The sequence below is a fragment of the Somniosus microcephalus genome, unplaced genomic scaffold, assembly GCF_052327205.1.
Source record: "Somniosus microcephalus isolate GS21.2 unplaced genomic scaffold, FLI_Smic_1.0 unresolved_chr7, whole genome shotgun sequence".
Lineage (NCBI taxonomy): Eukaryota > Metazoa > Chordata > Chondrichthyes > Squaliformes > Somniosidae > Somniosus > Somniosus microcephalus.
The window spans coordinates 43,700,525-43,721,680 of NW_028225185.1; the positions used below are offsets into that span (position 1 = coordinate 43,700,525).

A 21,156-nucleotide genomic window follows, 5' to 3' on the forward strand; every position below is an offset into this window, starting at 1 on the left:
CAATCTCTGTCTCTCACACTCCCAATCTCTCTCTCTCTCACTCCCAATCTCTCTCTCTCTATCTCCCCCCAGTCTCTCTCTCTCACACTCCCAATCTCTCTCTCTCTCTCACACTCCCAGTCTCTCTCTCTCACACTCCCAATCTCTCTGTCACACACTCCCAATCTCTCTCTCACACTCCCAGTCTCTCTCTCACACTCCCAGTCCCTCTCTCACACTCCCAATCTCTCTCTCTCTCACTCCCAATCTCTCTCTCACATTCCCAATCTCTCTCTCTCTCACTCCCAATCTCTCTCTCTCACATTCCCAATCTCTCTCTCTCTCACTCCCAGTCTCTCTCTCTCACACTCCCAATCTCTCTCTCTCACACTCCCAAACTCTCTCTCTCACACATTCCCAATCTCTCTCTCTCTCACTCCCAGTCTCTCTCTCTCACACTCCCAATCTCTCTCTCTCAGACTCCCAATCTCTCTCTCTCTCACACTCCCAATCTCTCTCTCTCTCACACTCCCAATCTCTCTCTCTCTCTCACACTCCCAATCTCTCTCTCTCACACTCCCAATCTCTCTCTGTCTCTCACACTCCCAATCTCTCTCTCTCTCACACTCCCAATCTCTCTCTCTCACACTCCCAATCTCTCTCTCTCACACTCCCAATCTCTCTCTCTCACACTCCCAATCTCTCTCTCTCTCACACTCCCAATCTCTCTCTCTCTCACACTCCCAATCTCTCTCTCTCTCACACTCCCAATCTCTCTCTCTCTCACACTCCCAATCTCTCTCTCACTCCCAATCTCCAATTCCAATTCCAATTCCAATTCAAATGCTTTATTGGCATGAAAGTTTACAGAGAACCATATTGCCAAAGCTTACATTGCAAAAAGGTACAGTTTTCTAACATTCTGTAGGTGTCAATCGATTTGACATTTGTTGGGTACATACAATATTACTTTTAAACAATATTAATTTTAAACAGTCTTTGTACTTCATTTGGTACGTTCAATATTAATTTTAAACAGTCTTAATTTTAAACAGTCCTCAGGTTGTGACATGTTGTTACATATTTGGCCCCAAGGTATGGTCTGTCTCCTTCTCCTAGGACTAATCTCAATTTTGACAGATCATCCAATTCCTTGAAATCTGGGGTTGTTTGGCTTAGCTTGTTGAATAATATGTTTCTTGATGTGTTGAATTTTTCGCATTTTAGGAGGAAATGCATTTCTGTTTCAACCTCGCCAGCCAGACATTGATCGCATATTCTATTCTCTCTAGGCTGCCAGGATTTCTTGTATCTGCCTTTTTCAATTTCCAGTTGGTGGTCGCTTAGTCTGTACCTGGTGAGGGTCTGTCTCTGTTTTGTGTCTCTGATGGTCGTGAGGTAGTCTGCCAGTTTATATTCTCTTTTTAGGGCCCGGTAACATTCTAATCTGCTTTGGCTTTCGGTTATTTTGTTCCAATGTTCCAGGTAGGTTTCTTTGCATTTTTTAATGATTTGGTTCACTCGGATTGGTGTTTGGACGGCTGTGTTGGTCTGGGGCTGGTCAGGGTCCGGCTGAGTACTTAGTTTCAGTAGCAGCTGACTCAGGGGACTCTTTTCTGGGTTTAGCTCTTGGGTCTGAAAGGCTTTGAAATGAAGGGTGTCTGGGGAGCTAGATTTGAGGTGATTTAGGAAGTTTAGTGCTCGTTTTTGGATGTTTATTATCAGTGGGTATCTGCCTAGTTCGGCTCTGCATGCATTTGTTGGCGTTTTTCTTTGGGTGCGAAGGATGCTTCGGCAGAATTCTGCATGTAGGGCTTCTATTGTGTGTTTTTCCCATTTAGTGTAGCTTTGGTGATTTAGCGGGCCCCATACTTCACTACCGTACAGTGCAATGGGCAGGATTATGCTGTCAAATATTTTGAGCCAGATTTTGATTGGGATTTGGATGTTGTAGAATTTTCTTTTTATTGCATATAGGGCTCTTCGTGCTTTTTCTTTTAGTGCATTCACTGCTATGCTGAAGCTCCCTGATGCTGTAATAGTTAGACCAAGGTAGGTGTAGCTCATAGTGTGTCCTATAGTGGTATCACTGAGGGTAAACTGGTATTTGTTTTCCTGACATCTGGGCCTTTTTTGAAAAATCATGATGTTGGTTTTCTTTAGATTTACTGTTAGAGCCCAATTTTGGCAGTATTTGTCGAGTAGGTCTAGTTGTTGCTGTAATCCCTGTTCTGTGGGAGACAGCAGAACCAGGTCGTCCGCATAGAACAGGGATTTCACTTCTCCATCCAGGAGACGGAGACCTGGTGACTCGCTTTGCTCCAGCATGTCTGCTAATTCATTTATGTATATGTTGAACAGGGTCGGGCTCAAATTGCAGCCCTGCCGGACGCCTCTTCTCTGGGTGAAGAAATCGGTGCGTTTGTCTCCAATTTTGACCCCGCATTTGTTTTTCAGATACATTGATTTAATAAGGTCATAGACTTTGCCCCCTATTCCACACTGAAGAAGTTTATAATAGAGCCCTTCGTGCCATATAGAGTCAAAGGCTTTCTTGAAGTCGATGAAACAGGCGAATATTTTCCCATTTTTTGTTTGGTGTATATGTTTTCCAATGAGGGTGTGAAGGGTATAGATATGGTCGGCTGTGCGGTGTTTTGGAAGAAAGCCTATTTGGTTTTTTCTGAGGATATTATGTTTGTTAAGAAAATCAAGTAATCTACTATTTAGAATACTGCAGAATAACTTCCCTAGACAACTGTTGACACAGATGCCGCGGTAGTTATTTGGGTCTGATTTGTTTCCACTTTTATATATGGGGGAGATTAGTCCTTGGCACCAGATATCGGGAAAACAGCCTGAACGTAGTATGATGTTGAATAATTTGAGTACCGCACCCTGCATCTCCATATTGCTGAACTTGAGCATTTCATTTTTGATGTTGTCTGGGCCACAGGCTTTCTTTAGGTGGAGAGATTTTGTTTTTGTGGCCAGTTCTTTCCATGTGATTGGGGAGTCTAGAGGGTTTTGGTTGTCTTTAATTGTTGCTTCTAATGTGTGGAGTTTTTCTGTGACCTGATGTTGACTTGGGTTTGTTTCGTTTATTGGGATGTCTTTGTAGAGGTTTTCAAAATGTGTTCTCCAGATGTCGCCATCTTGGATTGGTAATGCTTGCAATTGAGTTGTACTCAGGTTATTCCACATTTCCCAGAATTGTTTTGGATTGGTGGAGTTTTCAATTTCTTCGAGTATTTTGTGGGTATAGTTTTGTGTTTTGTTCCTAATGGTGTGTTTATATCTTTTGAGGGTTTCATTGTATCTAGTACGTAGGTCCGGATTGTTTGGTTGGCGATGCTTTTGGTTTGATATTTTTCTCAGGTCTTTTCTGGCATTTTTGCATTCGTGGTCAAACCATTTCTTATTTTTATTTTGTCTTTTGTGACGCTTCCTCTTCTGTTTCACAAGGTTGGCTTTTACAGCTGCCTCATGGAAGATCATATTTATATCCTCTATGGCCATGTTTACACCATCTCTGGTGATCTCGTATGGGTTTTCTTTAAATTTTGATATTTTACTTGTGAGATCAGGTGACTTTAGTGCTGTGATGAATTTTTCTCCACTGTCTGGGGCCCATCTGTATGTCTGGTTTATTTTATGGAGCTTACTGGGTTCCTTTTTTGTGTCTGTAGTTTGGGCAGAAAGTTTAAGGTACATATTTATTTGGTTATGGTCTGAGAGGGGGGATTGCTGCCTGACAGTGAATGAGTTGATATCGCAGGGGTCCAGGTCAGTGATTGTATAGTCCACCACACTAGACTCACACTCCCAATCTCTCTCTCTCACACATTCCCAATCTCTCTCTCTCTCACTCCCAGTCTCTCTCACACTCCCAATCTCTCTCTCTCACACTCCCAATCTCTCTCTGTCTCTCACACTCCCAATCTCTCTCTCTCTCTCTCACACTCCCAATCTCTCTCTCTCACACTCCCAATCTCTCTCTCTCTCACACTCCCAATCACTCTCTCACACTCCCAATCTCTCTCTCTCTCACACTCCCAATCTCTCTCTGTCTCTCACACTCCCAATCTCTCTCTCTCTCTCACACTCCCAATCTCTCTCTCTTTCACTCCCAACCTCTCTCTCTCTCACACTCCCAATCTCTCTCTCTCTCACACTCCCAATCTCTCTCTCTCTCACACTCCCAATCTCTCTCTCTCACACTCCCAATCTCTCTCTCTCTCACACTCCCAATCTCTCTCTCTCTCACACTCCCAATCTCTCTCTGTCTCTCACACTCCCAATCTCTCTCACACTCCCAATCTCTCTCTCTCTCACTCCCAATCTCTCTCTCTCTCACACTCCCAATCTCTCTCTCACACACTCCCAATCTCTCTCTCTCTCACACTCCCAATCTCTCTCTCTCTCTCACACTCCCAATCTCTCTCTCTCACACTCCCAATCTCTCTCTCTCTCACACTCCCAATCTCTCTCTGTCTCTCACACTCCTAATCTCTCTCTCTCTCACACTCCCAATCTCTCTCTCACTCCCAATCTCTCTCTCTCTCACACTCCCAATCTCTCTCTCACACACACTCCCAATCTCTCTCTCACACACACTTCCAATCTCTCTCTCTCACACACTCCCAATCTCTCTCTCACACACTCCCAATCTCTCTCTCACACTCCCAATCTCTCTCTCTCTCACATTCCCAATCTCTCTCTCTCACTCCCAATCTCTCTCTCTCTCACACTCCCAATCTCTCTCTCTCTCACACTCCCAATCTCTCTCTGTCTCTCACACTCCCAGACTCTCTCTCTCACACTCCCAATCTCTCTCTCTCACACACTCCCAATCTCTCTCTCTCACACACTCCCAATCTCTCTCTCTCACACACTCCCAATCTCTCTCTCTCTCACACTCCCAATCTCTCTCTCTCACACACTCCCAATCTCTCTCTCTCACACTCCCAATCTCTCTCTCTCACACTCCCAATCTCTCTCTCTCTCTCACTCACTCCCAATCTCTCTCTCTCTCACACTCCCAATCTCTCTCTCTCTCTCACTCACTCCCAATCTCTCTCTCTCTCACACTCCCAGTCTCCCTCTCTCACACTCCCAATCTCTCTCTCTCTCTCACTCACTCCCAATCTCTCTCTCTCTCACACTCCCAATCTCTCTCTCTCTCTCACACTCCCAGTCTCTCTCTCTCACACTCCCAATCTCTCTCACACACTCCCAATCTCTCTCACACACTCCCAATCTCTCTCTCTCTCTCACACTCCCAGTCTCTCTCTCTCACACTCCCAATCTCTCTCACACACTCCCAATCTCTCTCTCACACTCCCAATCTCTCTCTCTCACACACTCCCAGTCTCTCTCTCTCACACTAACAATCTCTCTCTCACACACACCCAATCTCTCTCTCTCACACTCCCAATCTCTCTCACACACTCCCAATCTCTCTCTCTCTCACACTCCCAATCTCTCTCTCACACACTCCCAATCTCACTCTCTCTCACACTCCCAATCTCTCTCTCTCTCACACTCCCAATCTCTCTCTCTCTCTCACTCCCAATCTCTCTCTCTCACACTCCCAATCTCTCTCTCTCACACTCCCAGTCTCTCTCTCTCACACTCCCAATCTCTCTCTCTCACACTCCCAATCTCTCTCTCTCTCACACACCCAATCTCTCTCTCACACTCCCAGTCTCTCTCTCTCCCTCACATTCCCAATCTCTCTCTCACACTCCCAATCTCTCTCTCACACTCCCAGTCTCTCTCCCTCACACTCCCAATCTCTCTCTCACACTCCCAATCTCTCTCTCTCTCACACACCCAATCTCTCTCTCACACTCCCAATCTCTCTCTCACACTCCCAGTCTCTCTCCCTCACACTCCCAATCTCTCTCTCACACTCCCAATCTCTCTCTCTCTCACACACCCAATCTCTCTCTCACACTCCCAATCTCTCTCTCACACTCCCAATCTCTCTCTCTCTCACACACCCAATCTCTCTCTCACACACCCAATCTCTCTCTCACACTCCCAGTCTCTCTCTCTCCCTCACATTCCCAATCTCTCTCTCACACTCCCAATCTCTCTCTCTCACACTCCCAATCTCTCTCTCTCACACACTCCCAATCTCTCTCTCACACTCCCAATCTCTCTCTCTCTCACACTCCCAATCTCTCTCTCACACACTCCCAATCTCTCTCTCACACTCCCAATCTCTCTCTCTCTCACACTCCCAATCTCTCTCTCTCTCACATTCCCAATCTCTCTCTCTCACACTCCCAATCTCTCTCTCACACTCCCAATCTCTCTCTCTCTCACACTCCCAGTCTCTCTCTCTCTCCCTCCCAATCTCTCTCTCTCTCACACTCCCAATCTCTCTCTCTCTCACACACCCAATCTCTCTCTCACACTCCCAGTCTCTCTCTCTCACATTCCCAATCTCTCTCTCACACTCCCAGTCTCTCTCTCTCTCTCACACTCCCAATCTCTCTCTCTCTCTCACACTCCCAATCTCTCTCTCTCTCTCACACTCCCAATCTCTCTCTCACTCCCAATCTCTCTCTCTCTCTCACACTCCCAATCTCTCTCTCACTCCCAATCTCTTTCTCACTCCCAATCTCTCTCTCTCTCTCACACTACCAATCTCTCTCTCACTCCCAATCTCTCTCTCTCTCACTCCCAATCTCTCTCTCTCTCTCTCACTCCCAATCTCTCTCACACTCCCAATCTCTCTCTCTCTCACACTCCCAATCTCTCTCTCCTTCCCTCTCTCTCTCTCTCTCTCTCTCCTTCCCTCTCTCTGTCTCTCTCCTTCCCTCTCTTTCTCCTTCCCTCTCTCTCCTTCCCTCTCTCTCTCCTTCCATCTCTCTCTCTTTCCTTCCATCTCTCTCTCTCTCCTTCCCCCTCTCTCTCTCTCTCTCCTTCCCCCCTCTCTCTCTCTCCTTCCCTCTCTCTCTCTCTCCTTCCCTCTCTGTCCTTCCCTCTCTCTCATTCCCTCTCTCTCTCTCTCCTTCCCTCTCTCTCTTCCCCCCAGTCGCTCCCTCTCTCTCTTCCAACAACAACATGCCCTCGAGAAAGCCTCGGCACCGCCGGGCTCCCCCAGCTAGTAAATAATAAAAGGGTAGTAAAAAGGCATTCCCCCGTGGTAGATGGGCGAGTAATCGCTGGGGATCTGACTGATGGTGTTCTGGTTGATTGGGATTTGATTGATGGGCATCTTATCAAAGGTGCCCTCTTGTTGCCTCATGATCTGCCTTTTACACAAAGGACCAATCAGCGCTGAGCACTGTAGAATCTTCAGTGTTCCTGTTGCCCCAAGCAACGACAGCTCTTTGTTCTCACCGACCAATCACAGCCCGATTGGACTGAATGGCAGGGTTCCAACCCCCGAGGTATAAATAGCGGGAGCGGCAACACCCGGCACATTGTCAGGAGCTGCGAGAAGACAAGGAGATCATGGTGAGTGGGCGCAGGGGGACGCACAGGGTGAGGGTGTTCCACCGGGAGAGAGGGATTGACGGTGAAAGGGGAGCCACTGGGAGGATGCACTGGCAGAGTGGAAATGCACTGGCAGAGTGGGAATGCTCTTGGTAGCGGGAGCCACTGGAAGAGTTGCAAGCCAAGAGGAATCCTTGGAGACCGGGGTAATCCAAGCGAATGATGGAGCAGGTTAACTACCCATAAAGTGTGGAGGCTCACTTTAAAAATAAGCTCGCAGGTGACTGATGAGTCCAATGCGGGACCGACAGTCTCTGTCACAGGTGGGGCAGACAGTGGTTGAAGGGGCGGGTGGGTGGGGTGCTTGGGTTGACGTGCGCTCCTTGCGCTGTTTGCGCTTGGCTTCCGCTTGCTCCCAGCAAAGAGACTCGAGGTGTTCGGCGCCTTCCCGGATGCTTCTCCTCCACTTTGTGCGGTCTTGGGCCAGGGATTCCCAGGTGTCGGTGGGGGATGTTGCACTTTTTCAAGGAGGCTTTGAGGGTGTCCTTGAAGCGTTTCCTCTGCCCACCTGGGGCTCTCTTGCCATGCCGGAGCTCCGAGTAGAGCGCTTGGTTTGCGAGTCTCGTATCGGGTATGCGGACAATGTGACCCGTCCATCGGAGCTGATTGAGCATGGTCAGAGCTTCGATGCTGGGGATGTTGGCCTGGGCAAGAACACTGACGTTGCTCAGTTGGGGCTGTGGTGGAAAGGGTGGACAGTTTTAAGTTCCTCGGAGTCCACATCACGGAAGACCTCTCCTGGTCCCTCAACACCTCCTCTCTGGTGAAGAAGGCCCAGCAGCGCCTATATTTCCTAATGAGGCTGAAGGGATGTAATCTGTCACCCCTGATCCTCTGTAACTTTTACCGCTGCACTATAGAGAGCATCCTGACAAACTGTATCACAGTATGGTATGGCAGCTGTAGCTACTATGACCGGAAAGCCCTGCAGCTTGTAGTCAAAACTGCCCAACGCATTACCGGCACCCGGCTACCGACCATAGAGCACATATACCATAAACGCTGTCTACGGAGGTCACGGTCCATCATCAAAGACCCTACCCACCCCAGCCACAGTCTGTTCGCCCTCCTGCCATCTGGGAGACGCTACAGATGCATTCGCACCCGTACGACCAGATTTAGGAACAGCTTCTTTCCCAGGGCTGTCATCCTACTGAACTCCACAAATAAACTCTAATGCCTGCACATCTGCCAATGCACTTTATTATGGTTATATTTATGTTAATATACTACAAACCAAATGTATGTTGAATGTTTAAATGTCTTAATCCAAATGTACACTCTCGGGAGCCGCAAGCCCACATTTCGATGTACTGCACTTGTGCACTAACAATGACAATAAAAGTTGATTTGATTTGATTTTTGTTGGTGCGCCTATCCTGCCAATGGATTTGCAGGATCTTGCGGAGGCAGCGTTGGTGGTACCTCTCCAGTGCTTTGAGGTGCCTGCTGTACATGGTCCATGTCTCTGAGGCATACAGCAGGGCAGGTATCACTGCTGCCCTGTAGACCATGAGCTTAGTGCATAGCATTGCCCTCCTACCTGTGTGAATAATCATGTGTCCTTCCCTCTTTAGCGTGAGTGTATTTCAGTCCACATTGGCCAGGCGGGTGTGCAGATCGGCAACGCTTGCTGGGAGCTGTATTGCCTGGAGCATGGGATCCAGCCGGACGGGCAGATGCCCAGTGACAAGACCGTCGGAGGTGGTGACGATTCCTTCAACACCTTCTTCAGTGAGACGGGGGCGGGCAAGCACGTTCCCAGGGCCGTGTTTGTAGATCTGGAGCCCACTGTGATTGGTAAGGGGGGAGATCATTGATGGGTTGGTCAGTCAGTGCTCTCAGTAAACACATTTCAATATGGCCTGAATGTGTCTAAGTCACTGTAATGTTCTGTGTTCCTGTTAATAATTCTCCGTTCTCTGCCTCCAGATGAGGTCCGCACCGGCACCTACCGACAGCTCTTTCACCCCGAGCAGCTCATCACCGGCAAGGAGGATGCGGCCAATAACTACGCCCGGGGGCACTGCTCCATCGGCAAAGAGATTGTGGATCTGGTCTTGGATCGCATCCGGAAGCTGGTAGGTTGTGTACCAGCTCCCAAAGACCCATCCCACCTGCTCGCAATGAGCGGTCCCATCGGGCTCCACACTGCTGTCCTACCATCTCCCACTGCCCTGTCTCACTCCTAATATCCCACTGCCTCCTCCCCAGGTCCAACTGCTACATTACCCCACATCTCTTCGAATCCCACTGCCCCATCTCACCAGGGACAGTCTGTATCTTTGCTCCTTATCTACGCCTTATCTGAGGGAGGATGTTCTTGCCATGGAGGGAGTGCAGCGAAGACTCACCAGGCTGATACCTGGGATGGCAGGAATGATGTATGAGGAGTGATTGGGTCGATTGGGCTTGTACTCGCTGGAGTTTAGAAGAATGAGAGGGGATCTCACTGAAACTCATAAAATTCTAACAGGACTAGGCAGACTAGATGCAGGAAGGATGTTCCCGATGGCGGGGGAGTCCAGAACCAGGGGTCACAGTCTAAGGATAAGGGGTAAGCCATTTAGGACAGAGATGAGGAGGAATTTCTTCACCCAGAGAGTGGTGAACCTGTGGAATTCTCTACCACAGCAGGCAGTTGAGGCCAATTCACTAAATATATTCAAGAAGGAGTTAGATATATTTCTTAAGGCTAAAGGGATCAAGGGATATGGGGAAAAGGCAGGGACAGGGTACTGAATTTGGATGATCAGCCATGATCTCATTGAATGGCGGAGCAGGCTCAAGGGGATGAATGGCCGACTCCTGCTCCTATCTTCTATGTTTCAATGTTTCCTGTCCAGGGTTCACTGTCCCCTGACTATAGATTCTATTTCTGACTCCCTTTTAATGTCTTGTACTCTCTTTGCCCACAGGCTGACCAGTGCACAGGACTGCAGGGATTCCTCATCTTCCACAGTTTCGGGGGTGGGACCGGCTCAGGCTTCACTTCCCTCCTGATGGAGAGACTCTCCGTCGACTACGGCAAGAAATCCAAACTGGAGTTTGCCATTTACCCGGCGCCGCAGATTTCCACCGCGGTGGTCGAGCCCTACAACTCCGTGCTCGTCACCCACTGCACCCTCGAGCACTCTGACTGCGCCTTCATGGTGGACAACGAGGCCATTTACGACATCTGTCGGCGTAACCTTGACATTGAGCGCCCAACGTACACCAACCTCAACCGTCTCATCGCACAGATAGTGTCGTCCATCACGGCATCGCTACGGTTCGACGGTGCCCTCAACGTGGACCTGACTGAGTTCCAAACCAACCTGGTCCCCTATCCCCGCATTCACTTCCCGCTAGTGACCTACTCGCCCCTTATTTCGGCGGAGAAGGCTTACCACGAACAGCTATCTGTGTCGGAGATCACCAACGCCTGCTTTGAGCCAGCCAACCAGATGGTGAAGTGCGACCCTCGCCAGGGCAAGTACATGGCGTGCTGCATGCTGTACCGAGGAGACGTGGTGCCGAAGGATGTCAACGCCTCCATCGCCACCATCAAGACCAAGCGCTCGATCCAGTTTGTTGATTGGTGCCCGACCGGGTTCAAGGTAAGTGTGGGTTCTGTGTCCAATCCATGGGGCCCTGAGGAAACCGGGATTGTGGTAAACTGATCGCCCACGTGAACAATCTGTCTGTTCAGTCTGGGTCAAAAGCTGTCCCTCCATTCAGGAACAGACCCTCCATTCCTGGCCCAAAGAGGAACTCCCTCTGAGGCTTGAGGTGGAATTCTCCGCTTCAATCCTTGATTGCAGCCCTGAATGTCCCAGGAGAAGTCCCAACCTGAAACAAGGAAAAGGCTGCCTGAAAATCAAGGACTACTTGGGGAAGGTGCAATAAAGAATTGAATTAGCTCCTGAACGCAGCCTCATTACACAGTGACCTTCCATCAGAAACTGAAGGTTTGAAACTGGGGGAAGAGCCCAGTGAATAACCAGGGCTGGGTTTCTGTACAGTAAAAGACACAAACTCATTCATAAATTTATCTTTTTGAAAATTAAGTGGTGGCCAACAGATGTGATTTTGAAGCTTCTTTCTGTGCAACTGAAATCTACCGTATTCTCTTTCCCCCACAGGTGGGCATCAACTACCAGCCCCCGACAGTGGTGCCAGGGGGTGATCTGGCCAAGGTGCAGCGCGCCGTCTGTATGCTGAGCAACACCACCGCCATTTCAGCGGCTTGGTCCCGCCTCAACCTCAAATTCGACAAGATGTACGCCAAGCGGGCCTTTGTCCACTGGTACGTGGGCGAGGGGCTGGAGGAAGGGGAGTTCCAGGACGCCCGGGAGGACATGGCCTCACTCGAGAAGGATTACGAAGAGGTGGGGGTCGATTCTGCCGATCTCAACAAAAGGGCGGAAGAGGAGGAAGAATAAGATTTATTAATTTAGAAAGTAAAAATAGTTTAACTTTAATTCACACTGTTGTTATAAATTTTAATTAATGAAATAAATATATTTTAAATGATTTGGGAGTTGTGTCGATTTAATAGCCACAAATGCCTGACAAGTGATTGAGAAACACGGTGTAAAAGAAGATGGTTGAAGTTAGAAGAGGATCGATGGACACAGAAAGTGGTTTAATCCAATTCCACAGGGCTGCAGGGATTAAAACACCACCCACTGATAGATGGGGGTCTGCTGGATGGGGGTCTGCCAGATGGGGGGCTGCTGGATGGGGGGCTGCTGGATGGGGGGCTGCTAGATGGGGGTCTGTTTGATGTACGTCATTGATGGGACTCAGGTTGGGGTCTGATAGATGTGGTCTGACAGATGGGTGTCTGATCAAGGGGATTCTGACTCTTGGGGATCAGATTGAGGAGAATCTGATTAACGGGGGTTTGATAAGTTGGAATCTGATTAGTGGGAGTCTGATAAATGTGGGTCTGATTGAGGCGGTTCTGATTGAAGAGAATCTGATAGATGGGGGTCTGACAGATGAGTGGCGGGTTGATGGGAATTTGATTGATGGGGGCTGATAGAAAGGGGCCAGCTTGATGGGCATCTGATAGATGTGGGTCTGATTGATGTGGGTCTGATTGATGCGGGTCTGAATGATGGGGATCTGATTGATGGGGATCTGATAGATGGGGCGGGTACATGGTAACCGAAGAGATGTGGGTCTGATTGATGCAGGTGATTGATGGGTCTCACAGATTGAGATTTTTTAAAATTCGTTTATGGGATGTGGGCGCTGCTGGCAAGGCCGGCATTTATTGCCCATCCCTAATTGCCCTTGAGAAGGTGGTGGTGAGCCGCCTTCTTGAACCGCTGCAGTCCGTGTGGTGAAGGTGCTCCCACAGTGCTGTTAGGGAGGGAGTTCCAGGATTTTGACCCAGCGACGATGAAGGAATGGCCGATATATTTCCAAGTCAGGATGGTGTGTGTGACTGGGAGGGGAACTTGGAGATGGTGGTGTTCCCGTGCGCCTGCTGCCCTTGTCCTTCTAGGTGGAAGAGGTGGCGGGTTTGGGAGGTGCTGCCGAAGAAGCCTTGGCGAGTTGCTGCAGTGCATCTTGTAGATGGTACACACTGCAGCCACGGTGCACTGGTGGTGAAGGGAGTGAATGTTTAAGGTGCTGGATGGGGTGCCAATCAAATGGACTGCTTTGTCCTGATTGGTGTCGTGCTTCTTGAGTGTTGTTGGAGCTGCACTCGTCCAGGCAAGTGGAGAGTATTCCATCACACTCCTGACTTGTGCCTTGTAGATGGTGGAAAGGCTTTGGGGAGTCAGGAGGTGAGACACTCGCCGCAGAATACCCAGCCTCTGACCTGCTGTTGTTGCCACAGTATTTATGTGGCTGGTCCAGTTAAGTTTCTGGTCAATGGTGACCCCCAGGATGTTGATGGTGGGAGATTCAACGATGGTAATGCCGTTGAATGTCAAGGGGCGGTGGTTAGACTCTCGCTTGTTGGAGATAGTCATTGCCTGGCACTTCTGTGGCGCAAATGTTACCTGCCACTTATCAGCCCAAGCCTGAATGTTCTCCAGGTCTTGTTGCATGCGGGCATGGACAGCTTCATTATCTGAGGAGTTGTGAATGGCACTGACCACTGTGCAGTCATCAGCGAACATCCCCATTTCTGACCTTATGTTGTAGGGAAGGTCATTGATGAAGCAGCTGAAGATGGTTGGGCCTAGGACACTGCGCTGAGGAACTCCTGCAACGACGTCCTGGGGCTGTGATGATTGACCTTCAACCACCACAACAATATGGATCATCCACTCGGCACTTCTGGCTGAAGATGGTTGCAAATGCTTCAGCCTTGTCTTCTGCACTCACGTGCTGGGCTCCACCATAATTGAGGATGGGGATATTCATGGAGCCTCCTCCTCCCATTAGTGTTTGATGGTCTACCACCATTCCCGACTGGATGTGGCAGGACTGAAGAGCTTTGATCTGATTTGTTGATTGTGGGATCGCTTAGCTCTGTCTACAGCTTGCTGCTTTCGTTTCTTAGCAAGCATGCAGTCCTGTGTTGCAGCTTCCCCAGGTTGGCACCTCATTTTTGGTACAACTGGTGCTGCTCCTGGCATGATCTTCTACACTGGTCCCCTGGCTTGATGGTAATGGTGGAGTGAGGGATATGCCGGGCCATGAGGTTACAGATTGTGGTGGAATACAATTCTGCTGCTGCTGATGGCCCACAGCGCCTCATGCATGCCCTGTTTTGATCTGCTAGATCTGTTCTGAATCTATCCCATTTAGCATGGTGGTAGTGCCAGACAACATGATGGAGGGTGTCCTCAGCATGAAGACAGGACTTCGTCTCCACAAGGACCGTGCGATGGTCACTGCTACCAATACTGTCATGGACAGATGCCTCTGCAACAGGCAGATTGGTGAGGACGAGCTCAAGTAGGTTTTTCCCTTGTGTTGGTTCTCTCACCACCTGTCGCAGACCCAGAATGGCAGCTATGTCCTTCAGGACTCAGCCAGCTCGGTTAGTAGTGGTGCTACCGAGCCTCTGTTGGTGATGGACATTGAAATCCCCCACCCTGAGTACATTCTGTGCCCTTGCTACTCTCAGTGCTTCTTCCAAGTGGTGTTCAACATCCCGGCTATCGTGCTCCAGAACAAGCCACGCCTCTAGCCAAGCTGTTCCAGTACAGCTACAACATTGGCATCTACACGACAGGGTTCAGGATGTCTCTGAGCGGCTGCGGAACATCTCTGAGGTGGGAGGGTGAACAGCTAGAGCTTGTCGTCCATGTTGGTACCAACGACATAGGTAGAAAGAGAGATGAGGTCCTGCAGGCAGATTTTATGGAGCAGGGAAAGAGATTAAAAAGCAGGATCTCAAAGGTAGTAATCTCTGGCTCCCTCTGCGGGCCAAGCGTGAGTGAGTATAGAAATAGGAGGATAGAGCAGATGAATGCGTGGCTGGAGAGATGGTGCAGGAGAGAGGGCTTCAGATTCCTGGGACATTGGGGCCGATTCTTGGGGAGGTGGGACATGTACAGGCCAGACGGGTTTCACCTCCAATATCTTCATGGAGAGGTTTGCTCGTGCTGTTGGGGAGGGGTTAAACTAATTTGGCAGGGAGATTGGCACCAGGATGTAACATTAGAAAGGTGAAATAAAGTGCTCAAAGGATTAGGAGAGGCAGAGAACACTAAAGTAAGAAATGGTAAGGTATTAGGTTGGGCCAAACTAAGAGAGAATACAGGATGGTCTATGACGGGTTTACAGTGTATGTATGTGAACGCACAAAGCGTAGTCAACAAGGTAAGTGAGCTGCAGGCACAGATAGCCACATGCGAATATGATTTTGTGGCAAAACTGAGACCTGGCTCAAAAAAGGGCAGGATTGGGTATTAAACATTCCTGGATATAAGGTGTTCAAGAAAGATAGGGAAGGAAAGATAGGAGGTGGGGTGGCAGTATTGGTTAAGGAGAATATTACAGTGCTGGAGAGGGAGGATGTCCTGGAGGGGCAAGGACAGAATCTATATGGCTAGAGTTCAGAAATAATAGAGGTGTCATTACACTACTAGGTGTATTCTATAGACCACCAACTAGTGGGAAGGATGTGGAGGAGCAAATTAACAGGGAAATTGCAGAGTACTATAATGGAGGACTTCAACTATACTAATGTAGACTGGGATCGTAATAGTATAAAGGACAGAGAAGGGGGAGAATTTCTGAAGTGCGTTCAGGAGAACTTTCTTGATCAGTATGTTTCTGGCCCGATGAGGGAGGAGGCATTGCTGGATCTGGTTCTGGAGAATGAGGTGGGTCAAGTGGAGCAAGTGTCAGTAGGGGGAACATTTAGGGAACAGTGATCATAATATCATAAGGTTTAGATTAGCTATGGAAAAGGACAGGGAGCAATCTAGAGTAAAAATGTTTAACAGGGGGAAGGCCAATTTCAGTGGGATGAGAACGGATCTGGCCCGGGTAAACTGGAATCGAAGATTGGCAGGAAAACTGCAATCCAACATTGGGCTGCCTTTAAAGAGGAAATAGGTCAGGTACATTCCCACTCGGGGGAAAGGCACAGCAACTAAAGTCAGGGCTCCCCGGATGACGAAACAGATAGAGAATACAATGAAGCAGAAAAAGAGCGCGTATGACAGATGTCAGGTTGCAAATACATCTGAGAATCAGGCTATATATAGAAAGGTCAGAGGAGAAGTGAAAAAGGAAAATAAGAGGGGCAAAGAGAGGTATGAGAATAGAATGGCAACCAACATGAAAGGTAATCCAAAAGTCTTCTATAGGCATATAAATAATAAAAGGGTAGTAAAAAGGCATTCCCCCGTGGTAGATGGGGGAGTAATCACTGGGGATCTGACTGATGGTGTTCTGGTTGATTGGGATTTGATTGATGGGCATCTTATCAAAGGTGCCCCCTTGTTGCCTCATGATCTGCCTTTTACACAAAGGACCAATCAGCGCTGAGCACTGTAGAATCTTCAGTGTTCCTGTTGCCCCAAGCAACGACAGCTCTTTGTTCTCACCGACCAATCACAGCCCGATTGGACTGAATGGCAGGGTTCCAACCCCCGAGGTATAAATAGCGGGAGCGGCAACACCCGGCACATTGTCAGGAGCTGCGAGAAGACAAGGAGATCATGGTGAGTGGGCGCGGGGGGACGCACAGGGTGAGGGTGTTCCACCGGGCGAGAGGGATTGACGGTGAAAGGGGAGCCACTGGGAGGATGCACTGGCAGAGTGGAAATGCACTGGCAGAGTGGGAATGCTCTTGGTAGCGGGAGCCACTGGAAGAGTTGCAAGCCAAGAGGAATCCTTGGAGACCGGGGTAATCCAAGCGAATGACGGAGCAGGTTAACTACCCATAAAGTGTGGGGGCTCACTTTAAAAATGAGCTCGCAGGTGACTGATGAGTCCAATGCGGGACCGACAGTCTCTGTCACAGGTGGGGCAGGCGGTGGTTGAAGGGGCGGGTGGGCGGGGTGCTTGGGTTGACGTGCGCTTGGCTTCCGCTTGCTCCCGGCAAAGAGACTCGAGGTGTTCGGCGCCTTCCCGGATGCTTCTCCTCCACTTTGTGCGGTCTTGGGCCAGGGATTCCCAGGTGTCGGTGGGGGATGTTGCACTTTTTCAAGGAGGCTTTGAGGGTGTCCTTGAAGCGTTTCCTCTGCCCACCTGGGGCTCTCTTGCTGTGCCAGAGCTCCGAGTAGAGCGCTTGGTTTGCGAGTCTCGTATCGGGTATGCGGACAATGTGACCCGTCCATCGGAGCTGATTGAGCGTGGTCAGAGCTTCGATGCTGGGGATGTTGGCCTGAGCAAGAACACTGACGTTGCTCAGTTGGGGCTGTGGTGGAAAGGGTGGACAGTTTTAAGTTCCTCGGAGTCCACATCACGGAAGACCTCTCCTGGTCCCTCAACACCTCCTCTCTGGTGAAGAAGGCCCAGCAGCGCCTATATTTCCTAAGGAGGCTGAAGGGATGTAACCTGTCACCCCTGATCCTCTCTAACTTTTACCGCTGCACTATAGAGAGCATCCTGACAAACTGTATCACAGTATGGTATGGCAGCTGTAGCTACTATGACCGGAAAGCCCTGCAGCGGGTAGTCAAAACTGCCCAACGCATTACCGGCACCCGGCTACCGACCATAGAGCACATATACCATAAACGCTGTCTACGGAGGTCACGGTCCATCATCAAAGACCCTACCCACCCCAGCCACAGTCTGTTCGCCCTCCTGCCATCTGGGAGACGCTACAGATGCATTCGCACCCGTACGACCAGATTTAGGAACAGCTTCTTTCCCAGGGCTGTCATCCTACTGAACTCCACAAATAAACTCTAAAGCCTGCACATCTGCCAATGCACTTTATTATGGTTATATTTATGTTAATGTATTACAAGCCAAATGAATGTTGAATGTTTAAATGTCTTAATCCAAATGTACACTCTCGGGAGCCGCAAGCCGACATTTCGTTGTACTGCACTTGTGCACTAACAATGACAATAAAAGTTGATTTGATTTGATTTTTGTTGGTGCGCCTATCCTGCCAATGGATTTGCAGGATCTTGCGGAGGCAGCGTTGGTGGTACCTCTCCAGTGCTTTGAGGTGCCTGCTGTACATGGTCCATGTCTCTGAGGCATACAGCAGGGCGGGTATCACTGCTGCCCTGTAGACCATGAGCTTAGTGCATAGCATTGCCCTCCTACCTGTGTGAATAATCATGTGTTCTTCCCTCTTTAGCGTGAGTGTATTTCAGTCCACATTGGCCAGGCGGGTGTGCAGATCGGTAACGCTTGCTGGGAGCTGTATTGCCTGGAGCATGGGATCCAGCCGGACGGGCAGATGCCCAGTGACAAGACCGTCGGAGGTGGTGACGATTCCTTCAACACCTTCTTCAGTGAGACGGGGGCGGGCAAGCACGTTCCCAGGGCCGTGTTTGTAGATCTGGAGCCCACTGTGATTGGTAAGGGGGGAGATCATTGATGGGTTGGTCAGTCAGTGCTCTCAGTAAACACATTTCAATATGGCCTGAATGTATCTAAGTTACTGTAATGTTCTGTGTTCCTGTTAATAATTCCCCGTTCTCTGCCTCCAGATGAGGTCCGCACCGGCACCTACCGACAGCTCTTTCACCCCGAGCAGCTCATCACCGGCAAGGAGGATGCGGCCAATAACTACGCGCGGGGTCACTGCTCCATCGGCAAAGAGATTGTGGATCTGGTCTTGGATCGCATCCGGAAGCTGGTAGGTTGTGTACCAGCTCCCAAAGACCCATCCCACCTGCTCGCAATGAGCGGTCCCATCGGGCTCCACACTGCTGTCCTACCATCTCCCACTGCCCTGTCTCACTCCTAATATCCCACTGCCTCCTCCCCAGATCCAACTGCTACATTACCCCACATCTCTTCGAATTCCACTGCCCCATCTCACCAGGGACAGTCTGTATCTTTGCTCCTTACCTACGCCTTATCTGAGGAAGGATGTTCTTGCCATGGAGGGAGTGCAGTGAAGATTCACCAGGCTGATATCTGGGATGGCAGGAATGATGTATGAGGAGAGATTGGGTTGATTGGGCTTGTACTCACTGGAGTTTAGAAGAATGAGAGGGGATCTCACTGAAACTCATAAAATTCTAACAGGACTGGACAGACTAGATGCAGGAAGGATGTTCCCGATGGCCGAGGAGTCCAGAACCAGGGGTCACAGTCTAAGGATAAGGGGTAAGCCATTTAGGACAGAAATTAGGAGGAATTTCTTCACCCAGAGAGTGGTGAACCTGTGGAATTCTCTACCACAGAAGGCAGTTGAGGCCAATTCACTAAATATATTCAAGAAGGAATTAGATATATTTCTTAAGGCTAAAGGGATCAAGGGATATGGGGAAAAGGCAGGGACAGGGTACTGAATTTGGATGATCAGCCATGATCTCATTGAATGGCGGAGCAGGCTCAAGGGGATGAATGGCCTACTCCTGCTCCTATCTTCTATGTTTCAATGTTTCCTGTCCAGGGTTCACTGTCCCCTGACTATAGATTCTATTTCTGACTCCCTTTTAATGTCTTGATCTCTCTTTGCCCACAGGCTGACCAGTGCACAGGACTGCAGGGATTCCTCATCTTCCACAGTTTCGGGGGCGGGACCGGCTCGGGCTTTACTTCCCTCCTGATGGAGAGACTCTCCGTCGACTACGGCAAGAAATCCAAACTGGAGTTTGCCATTTACCCGGCGCCGCAGATTTCCACCGCGGTGGTCGAGCCCTACAACTCCGTGCTCGTCACCCACTGCACCCTCGAGCACTCTGACTGCGCCTTCATGGTGGACAATGAGGCCATTTACGACATCTGTCGGCGTAACCTTGACATTGAGCGCCCCACCTACACCAACCTCAACCGTCTCATCGCACAGATAGTGTCGTCCATCACGGCATCGCTACGGTTCGACGGTGCCCTCAACGTGGACCTGACTGAGTTCCAAACCAACCTGGTCCCCTATCCCCGCATTCACTTCCCGCTAGTGACCTACTCGCCCCTTATTTCAGCTGAGAAGGCTTACCACGAACAGCTATCTGTGTCTGAGATCACCAACGCCTGCTTTGAGCCAGCCAACCAGATGGTGAAGTGTGACCCTCGCCAGGGCAAGTACATGGCGTGCTGCATGCTGTACCGAGGAGACGTGGTGCCGAAGGATGTCAACGCCTCCATCGCCACCATCAAGACCAAGCGCTCGATCCAGTTTGTTGATTGGTGCCCGACCGGGTTCAAGGTAAGTGTGGGTTCTGTGTCCAATCCATGGGGCCCTGAGGAAACCGGGATTGTGGTAAACTGATCGCCCACGTGAACAATCTGTCTGTTCAGTCTGGGTCAAAAGCTGTCCCTCCATTCAGGAACAGACCCTCCATTCCTGGCCCAAAGAGGAGCTCCCTCTGAGGCTTGAGGTGGAATTCTCCGCTTCAATCCTTGATTGCAGCCCTGAATGTCCCAGGAGAAGTCCCAACCTGAAACAAGGAAAAGGCTGCCTGAAAATCAAGGACTACTTGGGGAAGGTGCAATAAAGAATTGAATTAGCTCCTGAACGCAGCCTCGTTACACAGTGACCTTCCATCAGAAACTGAAGGTTTGAAACTGTGGGAAGAGCCCAGTGAATAACCAGGGCTGGGTTTCTGTACAGTAAAAGACACAAACTCATTCATAAATTTATCTTTTTGAAAATTAAGTGGTGGCCAACAGATGTGATTTTGAAGCTTCTTTCTGTGCAACTGAAATCTACCGTATTCTCTTTCCCCCCACAGGTGGGCATCAACTACCAGCCCCCGACAGTGGTGCCAGGGGGTGATCTGGCCAAGGTGCAGCGCGCCGTCTGTATGCTGAGCAACACCACCGCCATTTCAGCGGCTTGGTCCCGCCTCAACCTCAAATTCGACAAGATGTACGCCAAGCGGGCCTTTGTCCACTGGTACGTGGGCGAGGGGCTGGAGGAAGGGGAGTTCCAGGACGCCCGGGAGGATATGGCCTCACTCGAGAAGGATTACGAAGAGGTGGGGGTCGATTCTGCCGATCTCAACAAAAGGGCGGAAGAGGAGGAAGAATAAGATTTATTAATTTAGAAAGTAAAAATAGTTTAACTTTAATTCACACTGTTGTTATAAATTTTAATTAATGAAATAAATATATTTTAAATGA

The 21,156-nt window shown here is 49.6% G+C and overlaps 2 protein-coding genes across 2 annotated transcripts; both read left to right on the top strand.

Moving 5' to 3' along the window:
* The first annotated feature begins 7,365 nt into the window (after positions 1-7,365).
* On the top strand, positions 7,366-12,006 carry LOC147086853 (tubulin alpha chain-like). Its single transcript, XM_085979056.1, has 5 exons — positions 7,366-7,452; positions 9,069-9,291; positions 9,424-9,572; positions 10,410-11,090; positions 11,616-12,006. Exons 1-5 carry the CDS (start codon positions 7,450-7,452, stop codon positions 11,913-11,915), a joined length of 1,356 nt encoding a protein of 451 aa, XP_085835182.1. The 5' UTR covers positions 7,366-7,449; the 3' UTR covers positions 11,916-12,006.
* Positions 12,007-16,422: 4,416 nt separating this feature from the next.
* On the top strand, positions 16,423-21,156 carry LOC147086854 (tubulin alpha chain-like). The gene is made up of 5 exons (XM_085979057.1): positions 16,423-16,619; positions 18,218-18,440; positions 18,573-18,721; positions 19,559-20,239; positions 20,766-21,156. Exons 1-5 carry the CDS (start codon positions 16,617-16,619, stop codon positions 21,063-21,065), a joined length of 1,356 nt encoding a protein of 451 aa, XP_085835183.1. The 5' UTR covers positions 16,423-16,616; the 3' UTR covers positions 21,066-21,156.